At 50.7% G+C, this 25,327-nt stretch overlaps 2 protein-coding genes across 2 annotated transcripts in view; one reads left to right on the top strand and one right to left on the bottom strand.

The window, feature by feature from the left end:
• Positions 1 to 25,327, top strand: part of LOC309384804 (uncharacterized protein) — a gene marked incomplete at its 3' end in the record, with an annotated part of 351,454 nt that overhangs the window by 154,340 nt on the left and 171,787 nt on the right. The gene's annotated exons all lie outside the window — the stretch shown is intronic.
• On the bottom strand, positions 1,560 to 14,538 carry LOC309385432 (uncharacterized protein). The gene is made up of 5 exons (XM_081939918.1): positions 13,047 to 14,538; positions 12,721 to 12,856; positions 12,513 to 12,565; positions 8,274 to 8,400; positions 1,560 to 4,744 (listed from the first exon to the last, which is right to left on the bottom strand). The coding sequence occupies exons 1-5, from the start codon at positions 14,511 to 14,513 to the stop codon at positions 3,123 to 3,125; spliced, it is 3,405 nt and encodes a 1,134-aa protein (XP_081796044.1). The 5' UTR covers positions 14,514 to 14,538; the 3' UTR covers positions 1,560 to 3,122.

Here is a 25,327-nt window from a genome sequence, read left to right as displayed (position 1 = left end):
GCATAGCAAATGCAATAATATTGCCTAAAATCTGGGGACAGTAGAACCTCTGGACATGGCCATCTTTTGTTCCATAACTTTGGTCGCAACCCAATTTAGTCGTGACCCAAACCTAATTTTGGAAATTTGGCGCTAACAAAAAAAAAGTTACAGAAGTGGAAATCAACTGTGAAAAAAAAATTTTTTTGTCAATTTTTGGGGTTGGAACCCGATTTGATCGTGGTTCGTTTGTGACCAGAGATTCTACTCTACGGCGCATTGGATGAGGAAGGAGGAGATATTCTTGCTTTGTGTGTTTTGTTATTGTTGCTGCTGCTTCAAAGTGGGAATACTCTTTAACTAAGAAGTGTCCTTCCACCCTGTTTATGCATCCCTTAAAAGATCCTTTCCAGGTTCCTTGCTCCAGAGCAAACACTTTTCTTTATGTACAGGAACCATCCCATTCCTTCAGCTTGAACATAGATTTCTCTCCCTTTTTCCTTCCAGGACTTATAGGAAGCTGAACATCTTTGAAGGTCTACCACATCTCCTTCTGTTGTTGTGCCTTCAATATAGTCAAAAGAGTAAGGTTCTACATTTAGGCAACAAAAACGGAATGCACAGGTACATTATAGGTGGTACCTTGCTCAGTAGTAGTAACTGTGAAAGGGATCTTGGAGTCCTAGTGGACAACCATTTAAATATGAGCCAGCAGTGTGCAGCAGCTGCCAAAAAAGCCAACACAGTTCTAGGCTACATCAACAGAGGGATAGAATCAAGATCACGTGAAGTGTTAATACCAGTTTATAATGCCTTGGTAAGGCCACACTTGGAATACTGCATTCAGTTCTGGTCGCCACGATGTAAAAAAGATGTTGAGACTCTAGAAAGAGTGCAGAGAAGAGCAACAAAGAGGATTAGGGGACTGGAGACTAAAACATATGAAGAACGGTTGCAGGAACTGGGTATGTCTAGTTTAATAGAAAAAAGAATTAGGGGAGACATGATGGCAGTCTTCCAATATCTCAGGGGTTGCCACAAAGAAGAGGGAGTCAAGCTATTCTCCAAGGCACCTGAGGGCAGGACAAGAAGCAATGGGTGGAAACTAATCAAGGAGAGAAGCAACTTAGAACTGAGGAGAAATTTCCTGACAGTTAGAACAATTAATCAGTGGAACAGAAGTTGCCTCCTGAAGTTGTGAATGCCCCAACACTGGAAGTCTTTAAGAAGATGTTGGATAGCCATTTGTCTGGAACGGTATAGGGTTTCCTGCCTAGGCAGGGGGTTGGACTAGAAGGCCTCCAAGGTCCCTTCCAACTCTACTATTGTATTGTATTGTATAGTCTTCTGCAGAATTTCCTGTCCTTCCCTTGTTCATGCCCCTGGATAAGACCAACTCTTCTGAAGCCCAGCATGAAAACACTGGTTCTTTTCCGTTGGTATCAAAATCTCAAGGGTAACATGGTCACTTTCCCCCAGGATCCATCCGTCTTCACTTCTAGCCGCCTCCCTATTGGTAAGCATTAGAGTTCTGCTGACTTAGGGTTGCTGAACAAAAAAAAAGCACACCATGAGGTCCAAAAAAACCCATATTTTTTATTTCAAAGGCTGCGAATTATATTCATTCACAGCTGGTAATGAGTCCCAAATAGTTTGGAAAGAGTTCTGCAGGAGGGTGCCAAAGTCCTTCGGAATAAGGCTGATCATCCCCCGCCTTTTATCTTCTTTGAAAACGCTGCCAAAGACTTAAACTGGCAATTAGCTTGGCAAGGGCACACGGAGCAGAGTCCAAACAGAGTTTCAGAAGGTAAACTGACCAGCACGAACCAAGTTGCTTCTTGCAAAGGCTCGTGTGCCTTTGCTCCTCCTTTATGTCCTACGGGAGGGGCCAATCACCTCCAAGCCTCACTCCCGAGTTGTTCCTTCTGCTTTAACTGTTTTTGCCTTCTAGCAGCTCTGCGCATGCACACACTGGGAACAGGGGGAGCCCATTCCCCTGCCTCGCTGCTGTCCAGCTCTGCTGCCAGCAGACCACAACAATTAGGTTGAGAGCAGATCCCCCCGATCCCTTCTCTGAAGTTGTCAACAAAAGAGGCGGAATCTTCTTACTCTCAACAGAATTAAAATTCCAGCAGATGTCAGAGTGGCTGAAATCATCTCAATCACTATGATGTGCCTCCTATAACCTTTGGTAACCTGATACCAAAAGCCCTTGCCCATGTATTCCGGATGGTCTATTGAGAATTAGGATCAGTTCCCATTTCTTTGATTTTACCTTTGCCCACTCTTTTTAATAGAATTCATGCTTTGATCGGTGAACCTGTGCGCAGGCATATTCCTTCAATGTACAGTGTAAGATTCCCTTTTGCTGACATGATTTCCTAAGTTGCTGTCTTCCAAAGCTATATGCCAATCATAGTTGTCATTGCACCAAGTTTTAGTGACAAACTTATTTGCCCTTCTGCATTAGAATATTAATAAGAATATTAAGTTCACCCTGCTCATTTCACCCTGCTCATCTCATATACAGATAGTCCTCAATGTATAATCATTTGTTTAGCAATGATTTAAAGTTACAAGGGCACTGAAAAAAGTGATTTACAACACTGGTCCTCCTATTTAGAGTCATCTGCATCCCCATAGCCACAGAATCAAATTTGGGGCATTTGGCAACCAGCAAGTAATTATGACAGCTACGGTATCTTGGGGTCATCAGTTCCAACAAGCAAAGTCAATGGGGGAAGCCGGATTCACTTAAAAACCACATTTCACTCAACAACTGCAGTGACTTGCTTAACAATAGTGGCAAAAAAAGTTGTAAAATTGGGCACAACTCATTTAACAACTGCCTTGCTTAGCAATGGAAATTCTGATCTCAATTGTGGTCATCAATTGAGGATTACTTGAATTCTATATGTTGGTGTCACAACATCGGAGACTGTGAACATCATAAACACAAAGCGTAAACTAAATCACAGGAGTTTTTGGGTGGGGCAGTGTTTACACGTTAACATGGCAAAAGCCCATCCAAAGCCGATTCATCTTATATAAACTGAAGCTCTCCCTGAAGTCCACACATTTATAAGGGTTTTTTCCCCCGTCTGAATCCTTTATGTGAAGCAAGGGTAAACATCCATTCATTCCTATGGCTTCTCCCCCATGTGGATGCTTTTATGGGAAGTGAGTTCACTGCTCCTCTTGAAGGTCTTCCCACATTCCATGCATTGATAGGGCTTCTCCCCCGTGTGGATGTTTTTATGGGAAAGGAGGTGGCTGCTTTGACGGAAGCCTTTCCCGCATTCTGCGCACTTAAATGGCTTTTCCCCCGTGTGGATTCTCTTATGGCAGGTAAGCTGGCTGTTCCTTCTGAAGCTCTTTGCACATTTCATACATTTATACGGCCTCTCGTCTAAGTGGATTCTTTTATGGGAAATAAGTTCACTGCTTTCCCCGAAACTTTTCCCACACTCTGCACATTCATATGGATTCTCACCAGAGTGAATCCTTTTGTGGGAAGCAAGCTGAGAATTCCAAGAGAAGCTTTTTCCGCACTCTGTACACATGTATGGTCTCTCCCTTGGGTGGATTTTCCTATGGGAAGTCAGCTCGGTGCTGCTCCTGAAGGCCTTTCCACATTCCAAGCATTTGTGTAGCTCTTCCAATGCGTGGATCCTTTTATGGGAAGAAAGCTCGCGGCTGCCTCTGAAGCTCTTCCCACACACCGGGCATTTATATGGCTTCTCTCCCGTGTGGATCATTTTATGGGAAGCAAGCTGATAGCTCCAGAAGAAGTTCTTTCCGCACTCCATGCACTTGTACGGTTTCTCTCCTGAGTGCAGTCTTTTATGGTAAGCAAGCTGGCTGTTCCTCCTGAAGGTCCTCCCACATTCTATGCACTTATAAGGTTTTTCTCCTGTGTGGACCCTCCTGTGGGAGGTCAGCTCACTGCTTCCCCTGAAGCCCCTCCCGCACTCCACGCATTTATAAGGCCTCTCACCAGTGTGGATCCTTCTGTGGGAAGTCAGTTCGCTGCTCCTCCTGAAGCTCTTCCCACACTCGGGGCATTTATAGGGTTTCTCCCCCGTGTGGATCATTTTGTGGGAAGTAAGCTGATAGCTCCACAGGAAGTTCTTTCCGCACTCCATGCACTTGTACGGTTTTTCTCCCGCATGGAGCCTTTTATGGTAAGCAAGCTGGCTGTTCCTCCTGAAGCTCCTCCCACACTCAGAACACTTGTAAAGTTTTTCCCCCGTGTGGATCCTTTTATGGCAAGTCAGGTCATTGCTCCAGGTGAAGCTCTTCCCACACTCCGGGCATTTATAGGGTTTCTCCCCCGTGTGGATCCTCCTATGGGAAGTAACCTGGCTGCTGCTCCTGAAGTTCTTCCCACACTCTCTACATTTGTAGGGTTTCTCCCCCATGTTGATTCTATCACGCAAAGAAAGAATGAAAGTCCAGCTGTAACTTTTTTCACCTTCCCTGTTCTGATCCTCTTCTTCTGTAGTGTGGGTACGATCACGTTCATTTAAATCTAATCTTTCTCTGAATATTTTCACACTTTCCCCAAAACACTTTGTCCTTTTTCCTTTGGAAATGTGCAGGGCTGCTCTTTCTTGAATTTCATGGCACTGAAAAGAAAACTTTCTGCTTCCGTCCTTTGACTGGTTTCTCTCGTGACTTTTTAGTTCCGTTTGGTCTCTTCCTTCTTTGCGTCTGAGAGCTTCTAATATTTGTCTATAGCACATGTTCTCTCGCCCAACAGTACCTTAAGAGAAAAAGAAAAAAGGTGTGTGTTTAAACAGAAGGGAACATAATCACCAAAAACATGATTGGGAATCCCAATTCTGAAAATCCCAAAAATCTCTAACATTTTTATAGGCTATTCTGACCTGCATAAAACAATCTGACAAAGCTTATCAAACGTATTGATATAAAATTGCATGGGATGATCACTTCCGGTTCCTGCAGGCGACGGACGTGTTGTCCGCTGTTCGTCTTCCCGGTGGGCTCCTTTCAGGAGCACAGGGGGCCCTGGAGGGGTCTCCTGCTGCAGGCCGGCTTGCTGGAACCCCCGACTTGGTGGCAGCCAGCGGGGATGTTTCCAGCCTCGCCCCAGGAGCCGGGGAGCGGAGGGGGGGCATGTTTGCCCTTTCGCTGAATGGGCTCCGAGAGGAAGGAGTTAATCAAAGGAAGAGCTGCTGAAATGCCAGTGGTGGAGGATCCGTCCTAATCTCCTTAATCATCGTTAACGGATAGGCAGCAGACTATTGTAAATTTGCGTTCAATCTATTTGAAACTGGAAGATTAGAGGGGGGGTGTTTCTTTCTCCTTACCCCCCCCCCTCGGACAAAGCCGCATTTGAACTATCTCTATATATATCGGAATGGAGAGAGAATAAAGGCTGACTTTCCACTTGTACTAACTATGTGAGAAAGATTGAAATCACAGTTGCAAGAAGTGATTGCTGAGCTGTTTTCTTAAAAGGGAAAAAAACCTTTGTTTTTCTCCCTGCAAAAGGAGGAGCCAAGATGGCTCCCCTCCGTCTTTGTTTTTGTACTTACAAATGAAGTCTGCCTTTTGAAACTACCTTTGGGAAAAAAAATCTCTGGTATTGTCTTAACACCCCCTCTGAAGGTGCTCTGGACCTCTCCCGTTATGTGGTCTTCCTGGATTTTGATTATTTGATTTCCCCCTCTCTGGTGTACCTCCGTGCCTTGGAACAGTGAAGGAGAACTAATTTCTCACTTTCGGATTTGCCTGCCACCTTGGATCGGCACAGCTGCGCGCTCCACTGACGCCATTTTCTTTGTAAAAGACTTATCTCTGAACTTAGATAAATGGGGCCTAAAAAACCACCAATGGGCAAGTCATTCTCGGCTCCTGCTTCTGCCACCTCCAGTCCAAGCACGCAGCAGACGAAAATTACTTCATTGTTACAAGCAGAAGGGACTGGAGAGAGCTCAAAAGAATTATCTGTCAACCAAATGTTTCAGGAAATTATGAGGGGTCAAAATGAGCTGAAAAAAGAGGTCACAGATCTCAAAGATGAACTCAGAAGTGTACAACATCATATAACAGAAAATAAACAAAGAATTGTGGTATTGGAGGAGGGGGCAGCTGGGCTGGGGGAGGAGGTTAAGGCAGTCCGGAAGGGAAATTTAGAATTGGAAAACTTTATGGCAAAAATAGAACTTGAAAGAATGTCCTTTTTTCTCAGATTCCAGAACCTACCAGAGTCAGAAAATGAAGATCTTAAGGATATTATGAGTACAATTTTAGCAGAATATATTAAGAGAAACAAAGAACAGTTGTGGTGGGATATGGATCTGGTCTACAGGGTTAATTCAGCATATGCTAGAACTCATAATGTTTGAAGGGAGGTACATGTTAAATTTCTAAGGAGGACCACGAGGGATGAGGTGCTAGGGGCCCAAAGGGAGGGATCATTAAAATATAAAGATAAAGAAATAACCATTCTTAAGCAAATTCCGAAAATAATAAGAGAAACAAGGAGGAAGTATTCCTCCTTATCAAAGAAATTATACAATAAAGGAGTTTGGTTTAGATGGTTATTGCCAGAGGGAATGTTGATTTTCTGGGAGGGAAACAGAATTAGAATTAATACAGTGGAGGAGGCTGAAGCCTTCATTAAAAAACATTTTTCTCTCCTAGAGGACGAAAATAGGGGAGGTGGTGAAAAAGGCAGCAATGTACAAGGTATGGGGGAGGGGGGGCTGTGGCTCCATCTGGGGACAGGGTGGAGGGAGCAATATTGAAAAGGCTCAGGTCACAAAAATAAATGTATTTGAAATATTATTGTAATTGTTGATATACTAGAAAGTGACAAAGAAAGAGATGATTGAACACATGGTTGATATAATGTAAGGATTCTGTTTATGCTTATCTTTTATACGTTGTTTTTAACATTGTAAAAATTGTGAGATTTGGAGGGACTTCTACCACTAGCACGGGAGCTGCCAAAATTTTCTATGTACCTTTTTACCTTTTCCCCATAAATGCTTAAAAACCAATAAAATTCTTTTTTTTTTAAATTGCATGGGATGGAAATTTATGTTTCATGGGTAGTAGAAACAATTTTAAAAGCCATTTATCTAAAACAATACTGCACTTTGGGGTTAGTATATTTGCCTCTTGCTATCTATGATTTTCTTGTTATTGTGCACTAGATATCTTTTCCCACGCATTCTCTTCTTACCACCGAGTCCCTTCGGGGAGAGGGGGCGGTCTATAAATTCAATAAAATCAAAATCAAATCAAAACCTTGGTTCAGATGGGAAAAAAATCTGAAGTCCTCACTCAACATGTTCCCAGGACAAACAAACCACCAGTCACTATGTGATGTCAAACTGGGTTTTACTTTCATTACAAAAAACACTTTCCCAGGAAAACTAAAACTCTCAGCTCAGCCATAAAATACCAAGGCGGCCAAGGAATGTTTCATCCTGAAACATCCGGAGAGGCAAGTAGAGCTCTGCACAGCAGAAGATAGCGACCCAGGGCTGTCAAACACCTGGCCCATGAACCGGATCACACACTGGCCACACCCATGCCCAGGGTCCTTCCGTCAGAAACTTAAAACCCACCTATTCCAGCTAGCCGGCTTGGCCTAATTCCACCTATCCCACCTCAGTCCTATTTCTAAATTTTTAAGATTGGTTTTAAGGTCTTTTTAATTTTTATAAATTGTACAGGGGTTGTTTAATTGGAGTTTTACCTATGTGTATGACTGTTTGTATGTTTTTAATTTTTTCCTGTACACCGCCCCGAGTCCCTCCGGGGAGAGGGGGCGGTCTAGAAATTTAATAAATTATTATTAATTATTATTTTTTGGTTTAGTGAAGGGGAGAAAAGTCCCGATACATCACGTGATGCTGCCGTGACAACGTGAGTTTGATACCTCTGTAGTAACTCCCTAGGAAAAAATTATTCCTTTGATCTATTAAAAACACTGTCCATATACTCCAGGCCCATAACCTCTTAGTTATGCCTGAGTTCATTAGGCGTATGATTTGCTGCATCCAGTTTGATCTGTCCGATCACAAGGATTACTTTCAATTAGTCAACAAAGGGAGGCTGTGGCCCCCTCCCCTTCATAGGCCTGTCTCTCCCTCCAGCACAGTCCCTCAACCTGCTTCAGTGTAAGGTGTCCTGGAACCGGTAGAGGAGAATTTTGTAGAATGGATCTTCTCCTTCTCCCAGAGATAAGGTGTTGTTGGATTTATGCCAAGGAGCTGGTTCCACAAAATGCCTTTTCTACATGCCTGTGCCCTTACCCAGAGCGGTCACATTCCTCAGATTCTCCCTCATGACTTCCCCATGGAGGGCTTTTTGGCGGGGATCCAGCTGAGTCCACTCTTCCTTGGAGAAACACACAGCCACCTCCTCAAAAGATACAAGACCCTGGAAAAGGGGGGGAAATTATTTTTTTCTCCATTATTTATTTATTTATTTTATTTATTTATTTATTTGAACTTATTAGTCGCCCCCTCTCCCCACAGGGACTCGGGGCGACGTACACAAGCAACAGTCAGCACAGTGTCATACAGAGGAGGTAAAAAGTAAATAAATAAATTACAATACTCAGAAAGGTTAAAACCCCAATAACATTAAAAGTTTAAAAACTAAAATTAACAATTAAAAATGACCAAGGGGTGGAAAAGTTGTCGAGTTATGCCAGGCCAGCTAGCCGAAATAGGTGGGTCTTCAGTTTACTGCGGAAGGAGCCGAGATCGGTTGTTGTCCTAATGTCTGGGGGGAGGTCATTCCAAAGGGTAGGGCCCGCCACAGAGAAGGACCTACTCCTGGGCACCGCCCTCTGACAATCTCTAGAGGACGGCACCCGGAGGAGACCCTCTCTGTGTGAGCGAATGGGCCGCAGGGATGTATGGGGCAGGACACGATCCCGCAGGTAACTAGGCCCTATGCCATGGAGCGCTTTGAAGATGGTAACTAACACCTTGAAGCGCACCCGGTAGGCCACAGGAAGCCAGTGCAGCTTGCGCAGGAGAGGTGTTATATGGGAGAACCTTGATCTCCACATAATTACCCGCGCGGCTGCATTCTGGACCAACTGCAGTCTCCGGGTGCACCTCAAGGGGAGCCCCATGTAGGGAGCATTACAGTAGTCCAGGCGAGACGTCACCAGCGCGTGAGTGACTGTGCGCAGGGCCTCCCGGTCCAAAAAGGGTCGCAATTGGCGCACCAGGCGAACCTGGTGGAACGTCCCCCTCGCCACGGCTGCCACATGATCTTCCATAGCCAGCTGGGCATCAAGGAGGACGCCCAAATTGCGTGCCCGTTCCACCGGGGCTAATTGTTCATCCCCGATGGCCAGCGATGGAATGTGCTGGTTGTACCGGGGAGCCGGGAGCCACAGCCACTCTGTCTTGGAGGGGTTGAGCCTGAGCCTGTTGTCACCCATCCAGACCCGCACGGCTTCCAGACAACGGGACATCACTTCGACGGCCTCGTTGGGGTGGTTTGGGGTGGAAATATACAGCTGAGTGTCATCAGCGTACAGATGGTATCCCACCCCGAAACCACGGATGATCTCGCCTAGCGGTTTCATATATGTGTTGAACAGGAGAGGCGAGAGGATCGACCCCTGTGGGACCCCACAAGTAAGGGGCCTCGGGGTAGACCTCTGCTCCCCTGTCAATACACATTGCGTCCGGCCAGAGAGGCAGGAGCGGAACCACCGCAATACGGTGCCTCCGATCCCCAACCCCTCCAGACGGCGCAATAGGATAACATGGTCGATGGTATCGAAAGCCGCCGAGAGGTCTAATAGGACAAGGATGGAGGAACAACCCCCATCCTTTGCCCTCCAGAGATCGTCCACCAACGCGACCAAGGCCGTCTCCGTGCTGTGACCGGGCCGGAAGCCGGACTGGCGCGGGTCTAAATAATCATCTTCCTCCAGGTGACGTGGGAACTGCTGAGCCACCACACTCTCAACAACCTTCGCTAAAAAAGGAAGGTTGGAGACAGGACGATAATTTGCTAGCTCCATTGGGTCCAGAGAAGGCTTCTTGAACAGGGGTCTCACCACCGCCTCTTTCAAGGCGGTTGGTAAAAGGCCCTCACCCAACGAAGCGTTCACCAGTCCCAGTAGCCAGCCTCATGAACCCTCCCAGGAAGCCAGTACCAACCAGGAGGGACACGGGTCCAATAAACATGTGGTGGCTCGCAGTCGCCCGCGCAACCTGTCCAAATCTTCGGTGACAACAGGGTCAAACTCCTCCCAGCGTGGAATCTCAAGACTAGCCTCGGACGCCCCCTCTGGAGTACTGGAGTGGGTCCACCCCCTCCGGATCTGATCAATTTTATCCTGCAGGTATTCCCCAAACTCCTCTGCCCTGCCCTGCAATGGGGGATCCCGCTGTCCCTGCGCCAGCAGGGAGCGGGTCACCCGAAACAGGGCGGCAGGGCGGTTCTCTGCGGACGCTATAAGGGTGGCACAATATTGACGTTTGGCCACCCTTATTGCCACAAGGTAGGTCCTTAAGTAGGCTCTTACCTGTGTTCGATCGGATTCGGAGCGGGAGGATCTCCACTTGTTCTCTAGGCGTCTCCTGTGGCGTTTCATCGCCCTTAGCTCCCCGTTAAACCAGGGGGCCCGGGTCGATCGTTGCCATCGGAGAGGCCGCAAAGGCGCAACCCGGTCCAAGGCTCCGGCGGCCGCACTGTTCCACGCGGCTACCAGGTCCTCTGCCCGGGAGCGGGACAGGTCTGCAGGAGGTGGCCCAAGCTCCGTCTGGAACCTATCTGGTTCCATCAGACGCCTGGGGCGGAACCATCTGGGACAATCCGGTTCCGCCTCCCCGCGGCGGGGAGTAGCGCCAGGGAAGTCCAGTTGGAGAAGTGAGTGATCTGACCATGACAGGGGCGTGATGACTAAATTCCCTCTTCCCAGATCACTCGTCCACTGGTCGGAGACAAACACAAGATCCAGTATGTGGCTTCTCTCGTGTGTGGGGTCCCGAACTACTTGAGTCAGATCCATGGCTGTCATGGAAGCCATGAATTCCCGGGCTGCCTTGGATGCCTCTCCCGTCGACGGCAGATTGAAATCCCCCATCACTAAAAGCTTGGGGGTCTCAACCGCCATCTCCGCGATCAGCTCGAGGAGTCCGGGCAGGGCCGTTGATGTATGGCGGGGAGCCAGGTATACTATCAACAGACCCAACTGTCTCCCTGGGCCCCATTTCACGCCCAGAGCCTCACAACCAGATGTCTGCGACACAGTGAATTCTCTTGGAGCCAAATCTTCCCGGATGATTATCGCTACCCCACCGCCCCTACCCTGGGCCCGTGGCTGATGGAATACCCGGTAACCTGGAGGGCACATTTCCCCGAGGGGCAACCCCCCCTCCAGGCCCAACCAGGTTTCCGTTATTCCTGCGAGGTCCGGCTCCCCCTCTGAGATCAAGTCCCTGATGAGGGGGGCCTTGTTAACCACGGACCTCGCATTACATAACATCAGCCTAAGGCCCAGGCTCTGCCGATCCTGTCCACCTAGACTGCGGGGGTTGGTACAAGCGACCGGGCGTGTCCAACAGCCCCGGTCTCCCAACCGACCATGCGTTCTTCTGGTGTCCTCGCGCCCGCCCCTCCCTACGACCGTCGCTATCGGAATCCCCCTTATAGGAATGCTGTATCCTCTCACCTCCCCCACTCCGCTCCCCTCCGTCCTGATCCCACCTGTTGACCTGGCTGTATCCATACCCCCAGGTTGAATACCCCCCCCCCTCCCTGGAACCCCTTAAAAATTTTAAAAAACATTTTGCTAAAAAACCCCTAATCCCCTGCTTCCTCCACCTCTCTGGGTTAATAAACCCTTCATCGAGGGCAGGGGGGCATACCTGCGAGAGGGGGGACCCTCGCAGTCGTAGAATGTCAGCCCATTAGTAGTCCAGGACGGTTTTGCAACTCATACCCTTTATTCAACAAATTCCCCAAGCAAAGATTGTGCATGGATTATTGTCTAGGAGAAAAGAATATATACATAGCTCGGTGTTGAGATGAGCTTGGTGGTTTGATAGCAGTCGTTTCATTACCTGGATAGGCAACACCATCAACACAAGTGGACGTTTTCTCTGTTTTTATACAATCGCTTGTCCTGCCAGTGTTGGATGGTGGAAGGGAATGGTTTTCTTTTGATAGCTCCTGGATTACAGTATTGTTTTCTGATTGTTTGTTCTGGTATGATTTATTTATTAAACCAAGTCTTTACTATTAGAGTGAATATGGGCAGTTTACAGGTAACTATGCAATCCATACAAAAAAAAGACAAGATTAAATAGTTAAAAAGAGGGAGGGATCACCCTTCAGCCACCAATCACTCCCAGGGTTGTGTACTACTCTTGGATCCCTGGCGCCAGTTGATAAAGAGCATGACTTGAAAGGGATCTCATAACAATTTCTGCCACGTTCCATTCGAGGCTGCTTAAAGAGTTGAGTCCCAGAGGGAGTGAGGACTTCAAGTCATCTCCTAAAAGTTTCTCTCCTACCTGAACTGGAGGTTCAGCCACTCTTTCAGTTCCAACAGGAAAAGGTGACGATCCTAGAAAAAAAAACAAGGCATACTTTGATTTCCTGCATGGGACCCACATAGAGCTAGAGCAGAATTTTAAAACATGACGTAAAGAACTCGAGGCAATGTAAGAGCATCGAGACATTTCTTGAGAATGTCAGGCCCCTTGGAAAGGCTCCCTTTACCTCCTGAGGTGCCCCAATTTGGATCTTCTTGGGGAATCCCCCTGAAAGGCAGTTCTTCAGAGGCATCTGACAGATCCTTCCTCTGCTTAGGATGCCTGGGGATGGCCTCCACAAAGGACTGCTGCACCTGATATACCTGGAGACGGAAAAGAGAGATAAAGTTTCAGATAGAATCTCTCAACTTTGCAGACTCTGTTGCCCCTTGGTGCAGATGGAACAATGGAGCAAGTGCACCAAATACATATTCTGGGAGAAAAATTTGAGAAAATGCTCAATTCAAAGGTACTCTCAATTAATGTGTAGCTTTGGAGAGAATGTTCTCTCACCTGCAGCTCTTCTTGCTGCTTCTTCTCCGCCTGGCTCAGCAGGAAGCCTTCGGCCAGGGCCACCGCCTGGGCGCTGGTCTCCGCACCGCACTCCCGCACCCAACTGGCCATCTCTGCAGGAAGCACGGCCACGAGCTGCTCCAGGATCACCAGGTCCAGCATCTGCGCCTTGGTCTTCTTCTCTGGCTGCAGCCAATCCCGGCAGAGCTGATGGAGACGGCTGCACATCTCCCGCGGGCTCTTGCCCCACATGTCCAAGGGCAGGAGGCCGACCTTCTCCCTGGTGGTTTCCCGCAAGGCATCCCGCAGCTCCTCCACCTTCTCCCAGAGGGCTTCCTTCAGGGAGGAGTTCTGCAGGGCACTCCTGAGGGCGTCCACCCGGGCCAGCAGCTCCTCTGCCTGCTTCAGCGTGTCCGACCAGAAGGTCAGCGCCTGCATCTCCAGGGCTGCTGCTTTCTCCCACAGGAGATGGGCCTCCTTCACAGGCGCCTCCTGGCCAGCTCTTCTCAGGACTGCTTCCCCCTGCCCCAGGGGCACCTGCTGGAGGGTCTGGCGAAAGGCTTGGGCTTCTCTCCGGGCCTCCTCGGCCTCCTCCAGCGGGCCGGCCCACAAGCCCTTCTCCAGGCAGGCCACCTCCCAGCAGTCCGTCTTCCGCAGCAGCACCTCTGCCTTCTCCAGCATCGGCTGCAGCCCTTCCAGCGGCGCCTCCCGCAGGCCAGTCCGCAGCCCCTCCAGCTCACTCCGCAGCGCCTCCGCGCTCTCGGCCCAGCCTTCTTCTTCCAGCGCCTCCCGCAGGGCCAGCAGCTGCCGAGCCCGGGCGCGCCCTTCCTTCCGCACCGCCCGGCCCAGCTCCCGCAGGCTCTCCCACAGTCGGTCGTCCAGGAACGCCGCCAGGGCTACCTCCAGCTTCCGCGCAGCGCGCACCGGCCGCCCCCGGCCCTCGGCCGCCTCCAGCTCCGCCACCACGCCCAGCAGCGCCTCCCGCAGAGCCGACACTCTCTCCACCGAAGTCGCCGCTGCAACCGCGGCTGCCGGCTCGGCATGAACCGGCGGCTCTTTGTCCTCGCTCGGCGCCTCCTCCTTCGCCAGGGCTGCAGCCGCTGCAGACACTTCGCCGCCCCCGTCAGGCGCGGCCACTACACCCGCGCCGCCCCCGGGCTTTCTCCGCCTCGCCCGACGGGCCGCCTCGCGCTCGCCGCGCGCCTGGAACCAGCGGAGCAGCGCAATCTCCAGCCTGAGGAAGCCCTGGAGCCGCTGCTGCTCCGCCTCCGAGAGCGCCGCGTCCCGGGCCAGCAGGGCGTCCCTGCCTCGCCGGGCCTCGCTCAGCTGCTCCCGGAACCGCTGCAGGTTCGGCTGGCCCAGGTTGACCTCCCAGCGCCAGCGCGCCCGCACCGGCTCCGACACCCGCTGCGCCAGCAGAGCCTCCACCTCGGCCAGCCGCTCCGGGGAAATCTCCTCCGCCGCCATCGCCGATGCTGCTGCGCACGCCCCCGACACCTCTCCGGCCACGAGAGCGCGCACGGCGACACACACACACACACACACACACACACACACACACACACCCGCAGGCGAATAAGAGGGGGGCGGGGCAGAGCAACCCTAAGTCCCGCCTCTCCGCCGATCTCGCGCGCTGCCTTCCGCCTTCCACCCCGCTTTCTAGGACTTCAACTCCCAGAATTCCCTCGTCAGCTTCTCGCTCCGCCTCCCGAGTCTTCTGAACCCGCCGTCCCGCGAATAAAAGGCCTCTCGCGGTTCTTCTTGTCGCTACCGTTCTTTCATGCCCCCTTCCGTTAATGAAAGGCTACGTAGGATTCCTCTACACCCCTCGGCGGTCAAAAAAGTCAAGATGGCGACTCAAACGGTGCCATTTTAACTTTCTTGATCTGATCTGCCCAGCCTGAGAAACTGACCAATTAAAGTAATAATGTGAAATAAAAGGCCTTTTCCCAGGTGGTTCCTGCCTCGGTTTGGGCGATTCCCCTCACGGGACATCCATCCCCTTCCCGCCCGTTTTCTTCTTCCGCGCTTCTGGGCGCCGAGGTCAATTTTCGGACCATTTTTACCTCACGAAAGAATTCGATATTGTTCTGCCCCCCGCCCTTTTCAAATGACCGTTTGAGGTAATCTCTCACTATTACTATATATGCTGAGTAACCTGAGGTAAAAAAAATAGCGGGCAACCTTATAGAGGGCAGATAATCTGCGTTCAGTACATATGCCACGTATGAGGGAACAATTAATCAGTGGAACAGAAGTTGCCTCCAGAAGTTGTGAATGCTGGAAGTCTTTAAGAAGACGTTGGACAGCCATTTGTCTGAAATGGTGTCGGGTTTCCTACCTAGGCAGGGGGTTGGACTAGAAGACCTCCAAGGTCCCTTCCAACTCTGCCATTGTATTGTATTGTCCCAGCTTCTGTCAACCTTGCAGTTCGAAAACATGTAAAAGTGCAAGTAGAAAAATAGGAACCACCTTTGGTGGGAAGGTAACAGCGTTCCTTGCGCCTTCGGTGTTTAGTCACGCCGGCCACATGACCACGGAGACGTCTTTGGACAGCGCTGGCTCTTCAGCTTTGAAATGGAGATGAGCAGCGCCCCCTAGAGTTGGGAACGACTAGCACATATGTGCGAGTGAAACCTTTACCTTTAAACTACAAGGTGTCCTCTTGAGTGAGGCACCCTAAAAACTCTGAAAAATGAAAAAATAAATGAGAGAGGGTTCCTACATACTCAATTTCCTCCTAGTGAAAGTTTGCAAGCATGCCCAAGGATGCTAAATCCATCCTAATCCCGCAAGGCTAAAAGAGACACAATTTCATAAAAGAGAAACAATGGCTGTGTTGGTTTATTTAAAATATCTGAGGGGAACCGACCTTAGCCGTGCCCTCAAAAGCTGTCCTTGTTTTCCAGCACTTACCTTCTTTCCAACAAACCCAACGATACTTTCATCAATCTTCCCCCCCCCCCCCCAATTTAACATTTTCATTGGTCTGCCCATCGGGAACAAAGCGGGAAGCCCCGAGTGCGATGGGAACAATCTCTGGAGTCTTGCAAGGAATTACAGGACCTTCTCCTATCTCATGTCTCAGCTCTTCCTCCTTTGCTGGATCTGTTTGTCTCATCACACGGATGGCTGTGAAGGTGAGCCGGCATCCCTTCAGCCCCAGGGTCTCTTTGGCGGAACCTGCGATTTTAATGTGCTGGACTTGACTCCCGCTATCTACAGATTCTGTACTTGTGAATTGAGCTGCCCGTTAACATGTATTTTTCCTTGCGGCGACTTCAGAGTGATTGGTGGAGGTGCAGAGCGGCAAAATATTTGAGTTGCCCGGTGTGCCCTTCCCCAGGTGAGGCCTCACTCACATTTGTGTCAAATTTATGGAATGTGGTCTCAAAGGTGCGTTTTTTTTTCCTTCAAAAAGCAGCTGGACTGTTTTGTCCCTGAAGAAAACGTTTCGCTTCTCATCCAAGAAGCTTCCTCGGTTCTGATGGGGGGAAAGAATGGAAGGCTTGTATTTCTTGGCAGTCATCTGGTTGTTAGTTCTCTTCCCGAGAGCTCTTGAGGCCACCATCCTGCTAGAATCTATCTTTCCACCCCCATCATCCAGCAGAAACTGATGAAGCTCCTTGGATGAGAAGCAAAATGTTTTCTTCTTCTTCCTCCTCAAGGAAAAAAAAACAGCTGTTGCCTTTTTTGAGGGGCAGCAGTGGGTTCCTACTGGTTCGGACCAGTTCGGCCAAACCGGTAGTAGTTTGCCAGCCCGGGTCCCTAGAACCGGCAGCGACCCAGACCTGCCACGCCTCCAAACCAGTTCCCAGGTCAGCGCAGCATGTTCCTCCCCCCCCCCCATTTTTTAATGTTCTGTGCATACGCAGACCTATTTATGGGCAACTGTGCATGAGTGGAGCAAAATTGTGCATGCCCCAAACCGGCAGTTATGCCGGCAGCAACCCACCCCTGGGGAGAGAGGGGGGGGACATCTTTGGAACAGCCATGACCTGGTCGACTGACAATCTCCACAAACATTTATGGTCTATTCACTACCAGGAATAAGAATTACCTGTATTTGTTAACTTGGTTTGGGGGTCCATGCTTTTGAGACCCAGCTGTATTGTTAAGCAGAAACCCCAACCAATGAGGAGTGGTTGTGAGAAAGGAGCAATTCTGTTTGGAAGAATATTAGGAAAAAGAAACAACATCCTCAGAAACAACATTCTCCAGATCCCCTTTTTCTCTTTTTCAGTTTAAGAGATTTACGCATTATGTATTGTTTTACTTCAGTTCTTCAATATATCCAGTTAATCAGGGGCCACCAGGAGTCACTAGGAGTGAGCTGGGCAGCCCTACACACCTTCTTAAACCAATCAATAAATTTATATTTGGAGAGGGTCTTAAAAAGAGCTACAAGGCGAAGAGGAATCCGAGTACTATGCAGTATGGGACCTACGGTATAATTGGCCTAAAGGAAAGAGGAAAAAAGTAGGAAAGCAATAAAGAGAAGAAGAAAGTTTAAGAAAGTACAAAACAAACACAAAACCGTAGAATGAATAAGAGGGGGAAACGCAAGATAGACTGTAGATAAAAATAGTATGAAATAAGAAAGATAAGAGGATTAAATGTATATAAAGGACGTTACATACGGAATTAACGGAACAGATATATAAAATGAAATATGTATAGATGTATAGATACAGTTATATAAGACTGACAAAGGAAACACAGCGGATATGTAAAAGATGCAAATAATGATATGATTGTATAAACAAAAAGTAAAAATTTAAAAAAGAAGCAGGGCAGGAAAACTGCAGGAAGAAGTTTGCCTCAAAGCAGAAAATCCCCCAAGAAGGAGAGTTTTCCCCCCCAGAAGCCTCACAAAGAAGGAGGGGGAGATGCTCCGGGGGGCCCCAAATTTGCCCGAAGCTTCTACTTGCCCCCCCCAACCTTTGCTCCCACCTGAGCTGAAGGTGCAGCTGCTGCTTCCGTCTCTCCTGGATGGGGAAACGCTTCGGAGGACAGTCCCAGGCACATGGCTGCGTTCCCTGCAAGGGGGAGGCAGGGCAGGCCTCGGAGAGGTGGGGGGGAGAGGAGCCCCTCGAGGGAGCCAGAGCCCCTGTTTGATGCCCATGGAGGGAGGCTTCCTGCAGGGATGGGAGGGGTCCTTCCCCTTGGAGGAGGAGCTTCCAGGAGGATGGCGGTCAGCCTTTGAGCTCCGTGCTTTTTCGGGGCTCTTTTTGACCGGGCTGGGTGCTGTTGGTCCTTAGACGAACTGGAGGACCACGAGCTTTTTCGGGGCTCTTTTTGACCGGGCTGGGTGCTGTTGGTCCTTAGACGAACTGGAGGACCACGAACTTACCCAGGGACCACCCTGGCTTATTTCAGGACCCTAGTGGTCCCCTAGGGTGGCCGGACGGCACAGGAGAGTGGAAGAAGCAAACCGGTGCTTTTCGGAAATCAGTAGTGAGCCGGGAAATGGCGGTCGGCGTGCGTGTGCGTCGGCTTATTCCGGGAGACTGCAGGCGTCGGCGGCTGCTGGAGCTGGCGTTTTGGCGATTACGATCTGCTTGGCCGGCGTTTGCGGGCGTTTGCAAGCGTTTGCAAGCCACGGCAGCTACGACAGCCTGAGGTGAGACCAGCGACACCCTGAGCGCCCTGAGCGGCTAGCGACAGGGACACGATGGCGTCCTCACTCGAGAGAAGGCGGAGGGAGGCGTTGGTGGCAGAGGCGGCCCGGAAGATCATCGGGGGCTCTAAACATCAGTCCCCGACCCGCTGGACCTGCTGGGAGCCCCGAGCCTACCAGAAGCCCAGTGGAGGTCGTGGGAGGTTTGAGCTGGGCTGAAACATTGTAACATTGTAATCATTGCAACTTTGAAACATCGGAGTCGCCGGAGTTGTTGGAGGGCGTCGGAGGCCGGCAGAAGGTGTGGATTGAACAACAGAGGCCGCCTGGAATGGCGCTTAGGCGACTCTGGGGCTCGAAAGGTTCACGGGGAGCCGCCGACACCACCTCCCTCCCATTATGGATTATCCGCTTGTCTTTGTACAGACTTTGAGGACGGCTCGACCCCTTACCATCTGGGGCATGGAAGGACTGTGGGGAGCTGTTGAGTCCCCCCCCCCGCCTGCTATGGATTATCTGCTCACTCTCTTACGGTTTTTAAGAACTGCCTAACTCCCTTCTATTGAGAACCGTAGATTATAGGCCCTACTTATTTTTAACCACTTCTACCTATTTCTTTATCCATCTCTCTCATCCCTCTCATCTTATAATCTTGGTTGCCGTTCTGTTATGATTTTTAACGGGTAGACTTATTTAACACCTTTAGCACCCAGTATCCATCTTAAGCCGGGTGTATTTATGTATGTATACGAGGTCTGACCTTATTTTAATGCGGGAGTCCCCCCTCTTGCAGCTATGGCCTCCTGCCCTCTCAAGGGCCCACCTCGAGGACGGGTTTATTAACCCAGAGAGGTGGAGGAGGCGCACACTGAGGGGTTTTTTAATTAATTGTTTTTTAAAGGTTGTAAGGGGTTCCAGGGGTGGGGGGGGGGAACAGGTCAGAAGGGATGGGAGAGCCAGGCACCTAGGTGTGGTCGAAGGAGGAGGGAGCAGAGTGGGGGAGGAGAGGGAGGATAGCATTCCTGTGCAGGGCTCCTTGATACCAACGGTTGTGGGGAGGGGCAGGTGCGAGGACAGATCAAGAGCGCGTAGTCGGTTGGGAGACCGGGGTTTTTGGTCATTCCCGGTCGTTTGTACCAACCCCTGCATACTAGGTGGTCAGGATCTACAGACCCAAGGCCTGAGACTGATGTTATGCAACGCGAGGTCCGTTGTCAATAAGGCCCCCCTCATCCACGATCTAATTTTGGAGGGGGAGCCGGACCTCGCAGGAATAACCGAGACCTGGTTGGGCCACGAGGGTGGTTTACCCCTCGTGGAAATGTGCCCGCCAGGTTATCGAGCATTTCACCAGCCTCGGGCCCAGGGAAGGGGCGGTGGGGTAGCAGTGATTATCCGGGAAGACTTAGAGCCGAGAGAGTTCACTGTGCCACAGACATCCGGGTGTGAGTCCCTTGTCGTGAGATGGGGCCCAGGGAGGCAGTTGGGCCTGCTGATAGTATACCTGGCTCCTCGCTATACGTCAGCGGCCCTGCCTGAACTCCTCGAGCTGATCTCATCGGTGGCGGTTGAGACCCCCAAACTGTTAGTGATGGGGGATTTTAATCTGCCGTCGATGGGAGAAGCGTCTGAGGGGGTTCGGGAGTTCATGGCTTCCATGACAGCCATGGACCTGACCCAGTTAATTCAGGGCCCTACTCACGAGGGAGGCCACACGCTGGACCTTGTCTTTGTCTCTGGCCAGTGGACGAGTGATCTGGGAATAGGGGATCTAGCCATTATTCCCCTGTCATGGTCGGATCACTCACTTCTCCGGCTTGACTTCCCTGGAGCTACCCTCCACCGCGAGGAGGCGGAACCGGAAGGCATTAGATGGTTCCGCCCCAAGCGCCTGATGGAACCAGATAGGTTCCAGACGGAGCTTGGGCCACCTCCTGTGGATCTGACCCGCCCCCGAGTTGAGGACCTGGTGGACGCATGGAATAGTGCGACTACCGGGGCCCTAGACCGAGTGGCGCCTTTGCGGCCTCTCCTGCGGCGACGAACCACCCTGGCCCCTTGGTTTACTGAGGAGCTAAGGGTGATGAAACGCCACAAGAGACGCCTAGAGAGTCGTTGGAGATCCTCCCGTTCCGAATTTGACCGAGCACAGGCACGAGCCTATTTGAGGACGTACCTTGTGGCATTAAGAGCGGCCAAACGTCAACATTGTGCCGCTCTTATTGCGTCCGCAGATAACCGCCCTGCCGCCCTGTTTCGGGTGACTCGCTCCCTCTTGTTTGAGAGACCGCGGGAAGCCCCTTTACAGGGCAGAGCAGAGCAGAGGAGTTTGGGAAATATCTACAGGACAAAGTCGCTCAAATCCGGATGGGATGGGCCCCTTTCAGTGGTCCAGTAGAGACGCCCGTGGCGAGTCTTGAGGGACCGCTTTGGGAGGAGTTTGACTCGGTTGCCATCGAGGATTTGGACAGGTTGCGTGGACGTCTGCGACCCACCACATGTTTATTGGACCCGTGTCCCTCCTGGCTTGTACTGGCATCCTGGGAGGTTACGCGCGACTGGCTCCTGGGCCTAGTGAACGCCTCGTTGGGTGAGGGGTCTCTACCGGCCGCCTTGAAAGAGGCGGTGGTGAGGCCCCTGCTGAAGAAGCCTTCCCTGGACCCAACGGACCTAGTCAATTATCGTCCTGTCTCCAACCTTCCTTTTTTAGCGAAGGTTGTAGAGAGTGTGGTGGCACAGCAGTTCCCACGTCACCTGGAGGAAAATGATTATCTAGACCCGCGCCAGTCCGGCTTCCGACCCGGGCACAGCACGGAGACGGCCTTGGTCGCATTGGTTGATGATCTCTGGAGGGCCAGAGATAGGGGCTGTTCCTCTATCCTGGTCCTATTAGATCTCTCGGCGGCGTTCGATACCATCGACCATGGTATCCTGTTGCACCGGCTAGAGGGGCTGGGAGTCAGGGGCACCGTTTTACGGTGGTTTGGCTCCTACCTCTCTGACCGGACGCAACGTGTGTTGGCAAGGGAGCAGAGTTCGACCCGGAGGTCACTCACATGTGGAGTGCCACAGGGATTGGTGCTCTCGCCTCTCCTGTTCAACACATACATGAAACCGCTGGGCGAGATCATCCGTGGTTTTGGGGTGGGATACCATCTGTATGCTGATGATACTCAGCTGTACATTTCCACCCCGAACCACCCCAATGAGGCCGTCGAAATGATGTCCCGGTGTTTGGAGGCCGTACGGGTCTGGATGGATGGCAACCGACTAAAACTCAACCCTTCCAAGACGGAGTGGCTGTGGCTTCCGGCCCCCCGGTTCAACCAGGTGTTTCCATCTCTGGCCATTGGGGGCGTGCAACTAGCCCCCATGGAACAGGTGCGCAATTTGGGCGTCCTCCTAGATGCCCGGCTGTCCATGGATGACCATGTAACAGCCGTGGCGAGGGGGGCGTTCCATCAGGTCCGCCTGATGCGCCAATTGCGCCCCTTATTGGACCGGGATGCCTTACGCACAGTCACCCATGCGCTAGTGACGTCTCGCCTGGACTACTGCAATGCTCTCTACATGGGGCTTCCCTTGAGATGCACTCGGAGACTACAGTTGGTCCAGAACGCGGCCGCGCGGGTGATTATGGGGAGGACTAGATACTCCCCTGTAACACCTCTCCTGCGCGAGCTGCACTGGCTTCCTGTGGTCTACCGAGTGCGTTTCAAGGTTTTGATTATGATCTTTAAAGCGCTTCATGGCACAGGACCTAGTTACATGCAGGATCGCATCCTGCCCCACACATCCCTACGACCAATTCGCTCACACAGAGAGGGACTTCTCCGGGTGCCGTCCGCCAAACAGTGTCGGGGGGGCGACACCCAGGAGCAGAGCCTTCTCTGTGATGGGCCCAGCCCTGTGGAATGACCTCCCCCGTGACATCAGGATTATTTCCGATCTCCACTCCTTCCGTGTACAGTTGAAGACCCACCTCTTTCAATTATCTGGCCTGGCTCAACCGTAATTTTTCATATTCCTCCTGACTGTCTTTTTTAAATTTTAAATTTTTATTGTATATTGGGTTTTTATTATTGGGGTATGTTAATGGTTTTAATTGTCTAAATGTTGTAATCTATTACCTCCTCCGTGCATGTATGTCTTTGTATATATGTTTGTTTGTATATGTTCTAGTGTACGCCGCCCCGAGTCCTGCTTGGAAAGGGAGCGGCTAATAAATCCAAATTTATTATTATTATTATTAAGGGGGAGGAATCGGGGGCAGCCTCCAGGAATGGCTCTGAGCCCTGAAAGAAAGAAAGAAAGAAAGAAAGAAAGAAAGAAAGAAAGAAAGAAAGAAAGAAAGAAAGAAAGAAAGACGAAAGAAAGAAAGAAAGAAAGAAAGAAAGAAAGAAAGAAAGAACGCAGCGAGGGAGGGTAAAAAGAGAGAAAGAAAGACAGAAAAGAAGGAAGGATGGAATGATGAATGAATGAAAGAGAAAGAAAGAAAAATCAGGGAAGGGGGGAAAAAAGAAAGAGAAAGGAAGGAAGGGAGAGAAAGAAAGAAAAATAAATCAGGGAGGGAGGAAAAGAAAGAAAGACAGGAAGGAAGGAAGGAAGGAAGGAAGGAAGGAAGGAAGGAAGGAAGGAAGGAAGGAAGGAAGATAAAAGAGGGAGGGGGAAAGAAAGAGGGAGAAAGAAAGACAGAAAGGAGGGAAGGATGAAAGAAAGAAAGAAAGACACAGAGAGAAAGAAAGATAAATCAGGGACTGAGGGAAAGAAAGAAAGAGCAAGAAAGAGAAAGAAAGATAGAAAGGAAGGAAGGATGAAAGAAAGAAAGACAGAAAGGAGGGAAGGATGAAAGAAAGAGAGAGAGAAAGAAAGTTAAATCAGGGACAGGGAAAGAAAGAAAGAACAAGAAAAAGAAAAAAGGTAGAAAGGAAGGAAGGATGAAAGAAAGAAAGAAAGAAAGAAAGAAAGAAAGAAAGAAAGAAAGAAAGAAAGGCTTTAGACAACAGTTCAGGGAAAGAAACTTTGGGGGAGAGTCAAAGGTCACGGCTGGCCTCCCACCTCACCTGGGGGCAGCCTTGCCCCTCTTAAACTGCCCTTTAGGTCAGATCACAGGCTGCCGTTCCTTCACCCGAAACAGGGTACAAACCAGGCGCCCTCTCACCTGCTCCAGGTCCAGCCTCTGCCCCTTGCTGGGTCCCTCCTCGTGGCACCTGATGGACAGGCGGCTGCCCAGCTCCCGTGGCCCCTTGGCCCTTCAGTAGCCCAGTAGTCCTGAAGCCCTGATCCACAACGGGCGGGCGGGGGGGGGCTTCCCTCGCAACCAGGGCTCTTTTTCCCCGAGGCCTTTTTCCCAGAATCCTGCATCCTGGGGGGCTCTGTCGGCCCCTTCCTCGCAGGAGCGCTGGCCCCCCATTCCAGAGCTGTGCAGGGGGCCCCAACTGCACCTGCCCAGCCAGCCATTTGGCCCTGCAGATCCTTCCCACAAGCAGACCCCTGAGCAGGTCCAACCTGGGAAGCTGTGAATTAGAATAGAATAACAGAGTTGGAAGGGACCTTGGAGGTCTTCTAATCCAACCCTCTGCCTAGGCAGAAAACCCTATATACCGTTTCAGACAAATGGTTATCCAATCTCTTCTTAAAGATACTTCTTCTGTATCTTGGGGAGGGGGATTAGAAACGCCCCCCCGGGGGTCTCACCTTCCTTGCTGGGTCACTTTATGGGGGAGCCCAGCGGGGCCCAAAGGCAAGCGCTGGGGGAAGACCCTTGGCCTGGGGGGGATGCTTCCCTCCGAGCGCCAGGAGAAACGAAGGGGGCGGCTGAGCTGCTCCGGGACGGTCCCACTTCTCCCGCCCGCAACTGCGAGTCAGGGGGCGGCTGCCGCTTCTCAGCGCTTCTTAGTTCTCGGAGATCCCTGTCGCCCCTGGGACTCCGTTCGGCCGGGAGGCCAGTGGGGTTGGGGTGGGCGCAGGTCGACCTCCGCCTTCCCCCGTGACCTTCCCCTGTGGCCTCCCCCGGAGGGACGGCTGGCAAGGGAAGCACTGGACCGGGAAGTTCTCTCTTTCGGATGGCAAGGCTGCTCTCTGCCCTCCCGCTTAATCCGGAGAGAAAACCCAACTGGAGGAGAGGGATGGGGGGGGGGGGAATGAAGGACATGGGGAGAAAGGATAGCAGGATTCCAGTATTTGAGGGCCTGCCCCAAAGAAGAGGGAGTGAAGCTATTCTCCAAAGCACCTGAAGGCAGGACAAGAAACAAAGGATGGAAACTAATGAAGGAGAGAAGCAACCTGGAATTAAGGAGAAACTTCTTAACAAGGAGGACAATTAAGTTTTGGGCGTTCCATCACTGGAGGTTTTCAAGGAGAGACTGGGCAGCCACTTGTCTGATATGGTATAGGTTTCCTGCCTGAGCAGGGGGTTGGACTAGAGGACCTCCAAGGTCCCTTCTTCTGTTTCATCTTAGTTACTTTTCTCTGCCCTTTTTCCAACCTCTCAAGATCTTTTTCAATTAAACTGGGGCAAAACCGATTTAACAAATGTGTCAGTCAGCAACAGAAATGTTGGGGTCAATTGTGGTCATAAATCAAGAGTTACCTATCTAGGCAGTTATAGATTGGTGTGTGTGTGTGAGAGAGAGAGAGAGAGACAGACAGACACACACAC

Source organism: Natrix helvetica, assembly GCF_964273705.1.
Source record: "Natrix helvetica genome assembly, chromosome: 1".
In the NCBI taxonomy this organism is placed as follows: Eukaryota; Metazoa; Chordata; class Lepidosauria; order Squamata; family Natricidae; genus Natrix; species Natrix helvetica.
Note: the sequence above shows the minus strand (reverse complement) of the source record. Positions and strands in the feature narration are given on the sequence as shown.

Coding starts and splice junctions, on each gene's coding strand:
- LOC309385432 (XM_081939918.1), bottom strand. CDS start 14,513: ATGGCGGCGGAGGAGATTTCCCCGGAGCGGCTGGCCGAGGTGGAGGCT. Junction 12,857..13,046: donor AGCAGCAAGAAGAGCTGCAG/GTGAGAGAACAT, acceptor TTCCGTCTCCAG/GTATATCAGGTGCAGCAGTC. Junction 12,566..12,720: donor AAATTGGGGCACCTCAGGAG/GTAAAGGGAGCC, acceptor TTTTTTTTCTAG/GATCGTCACCTTTTCCTGTT.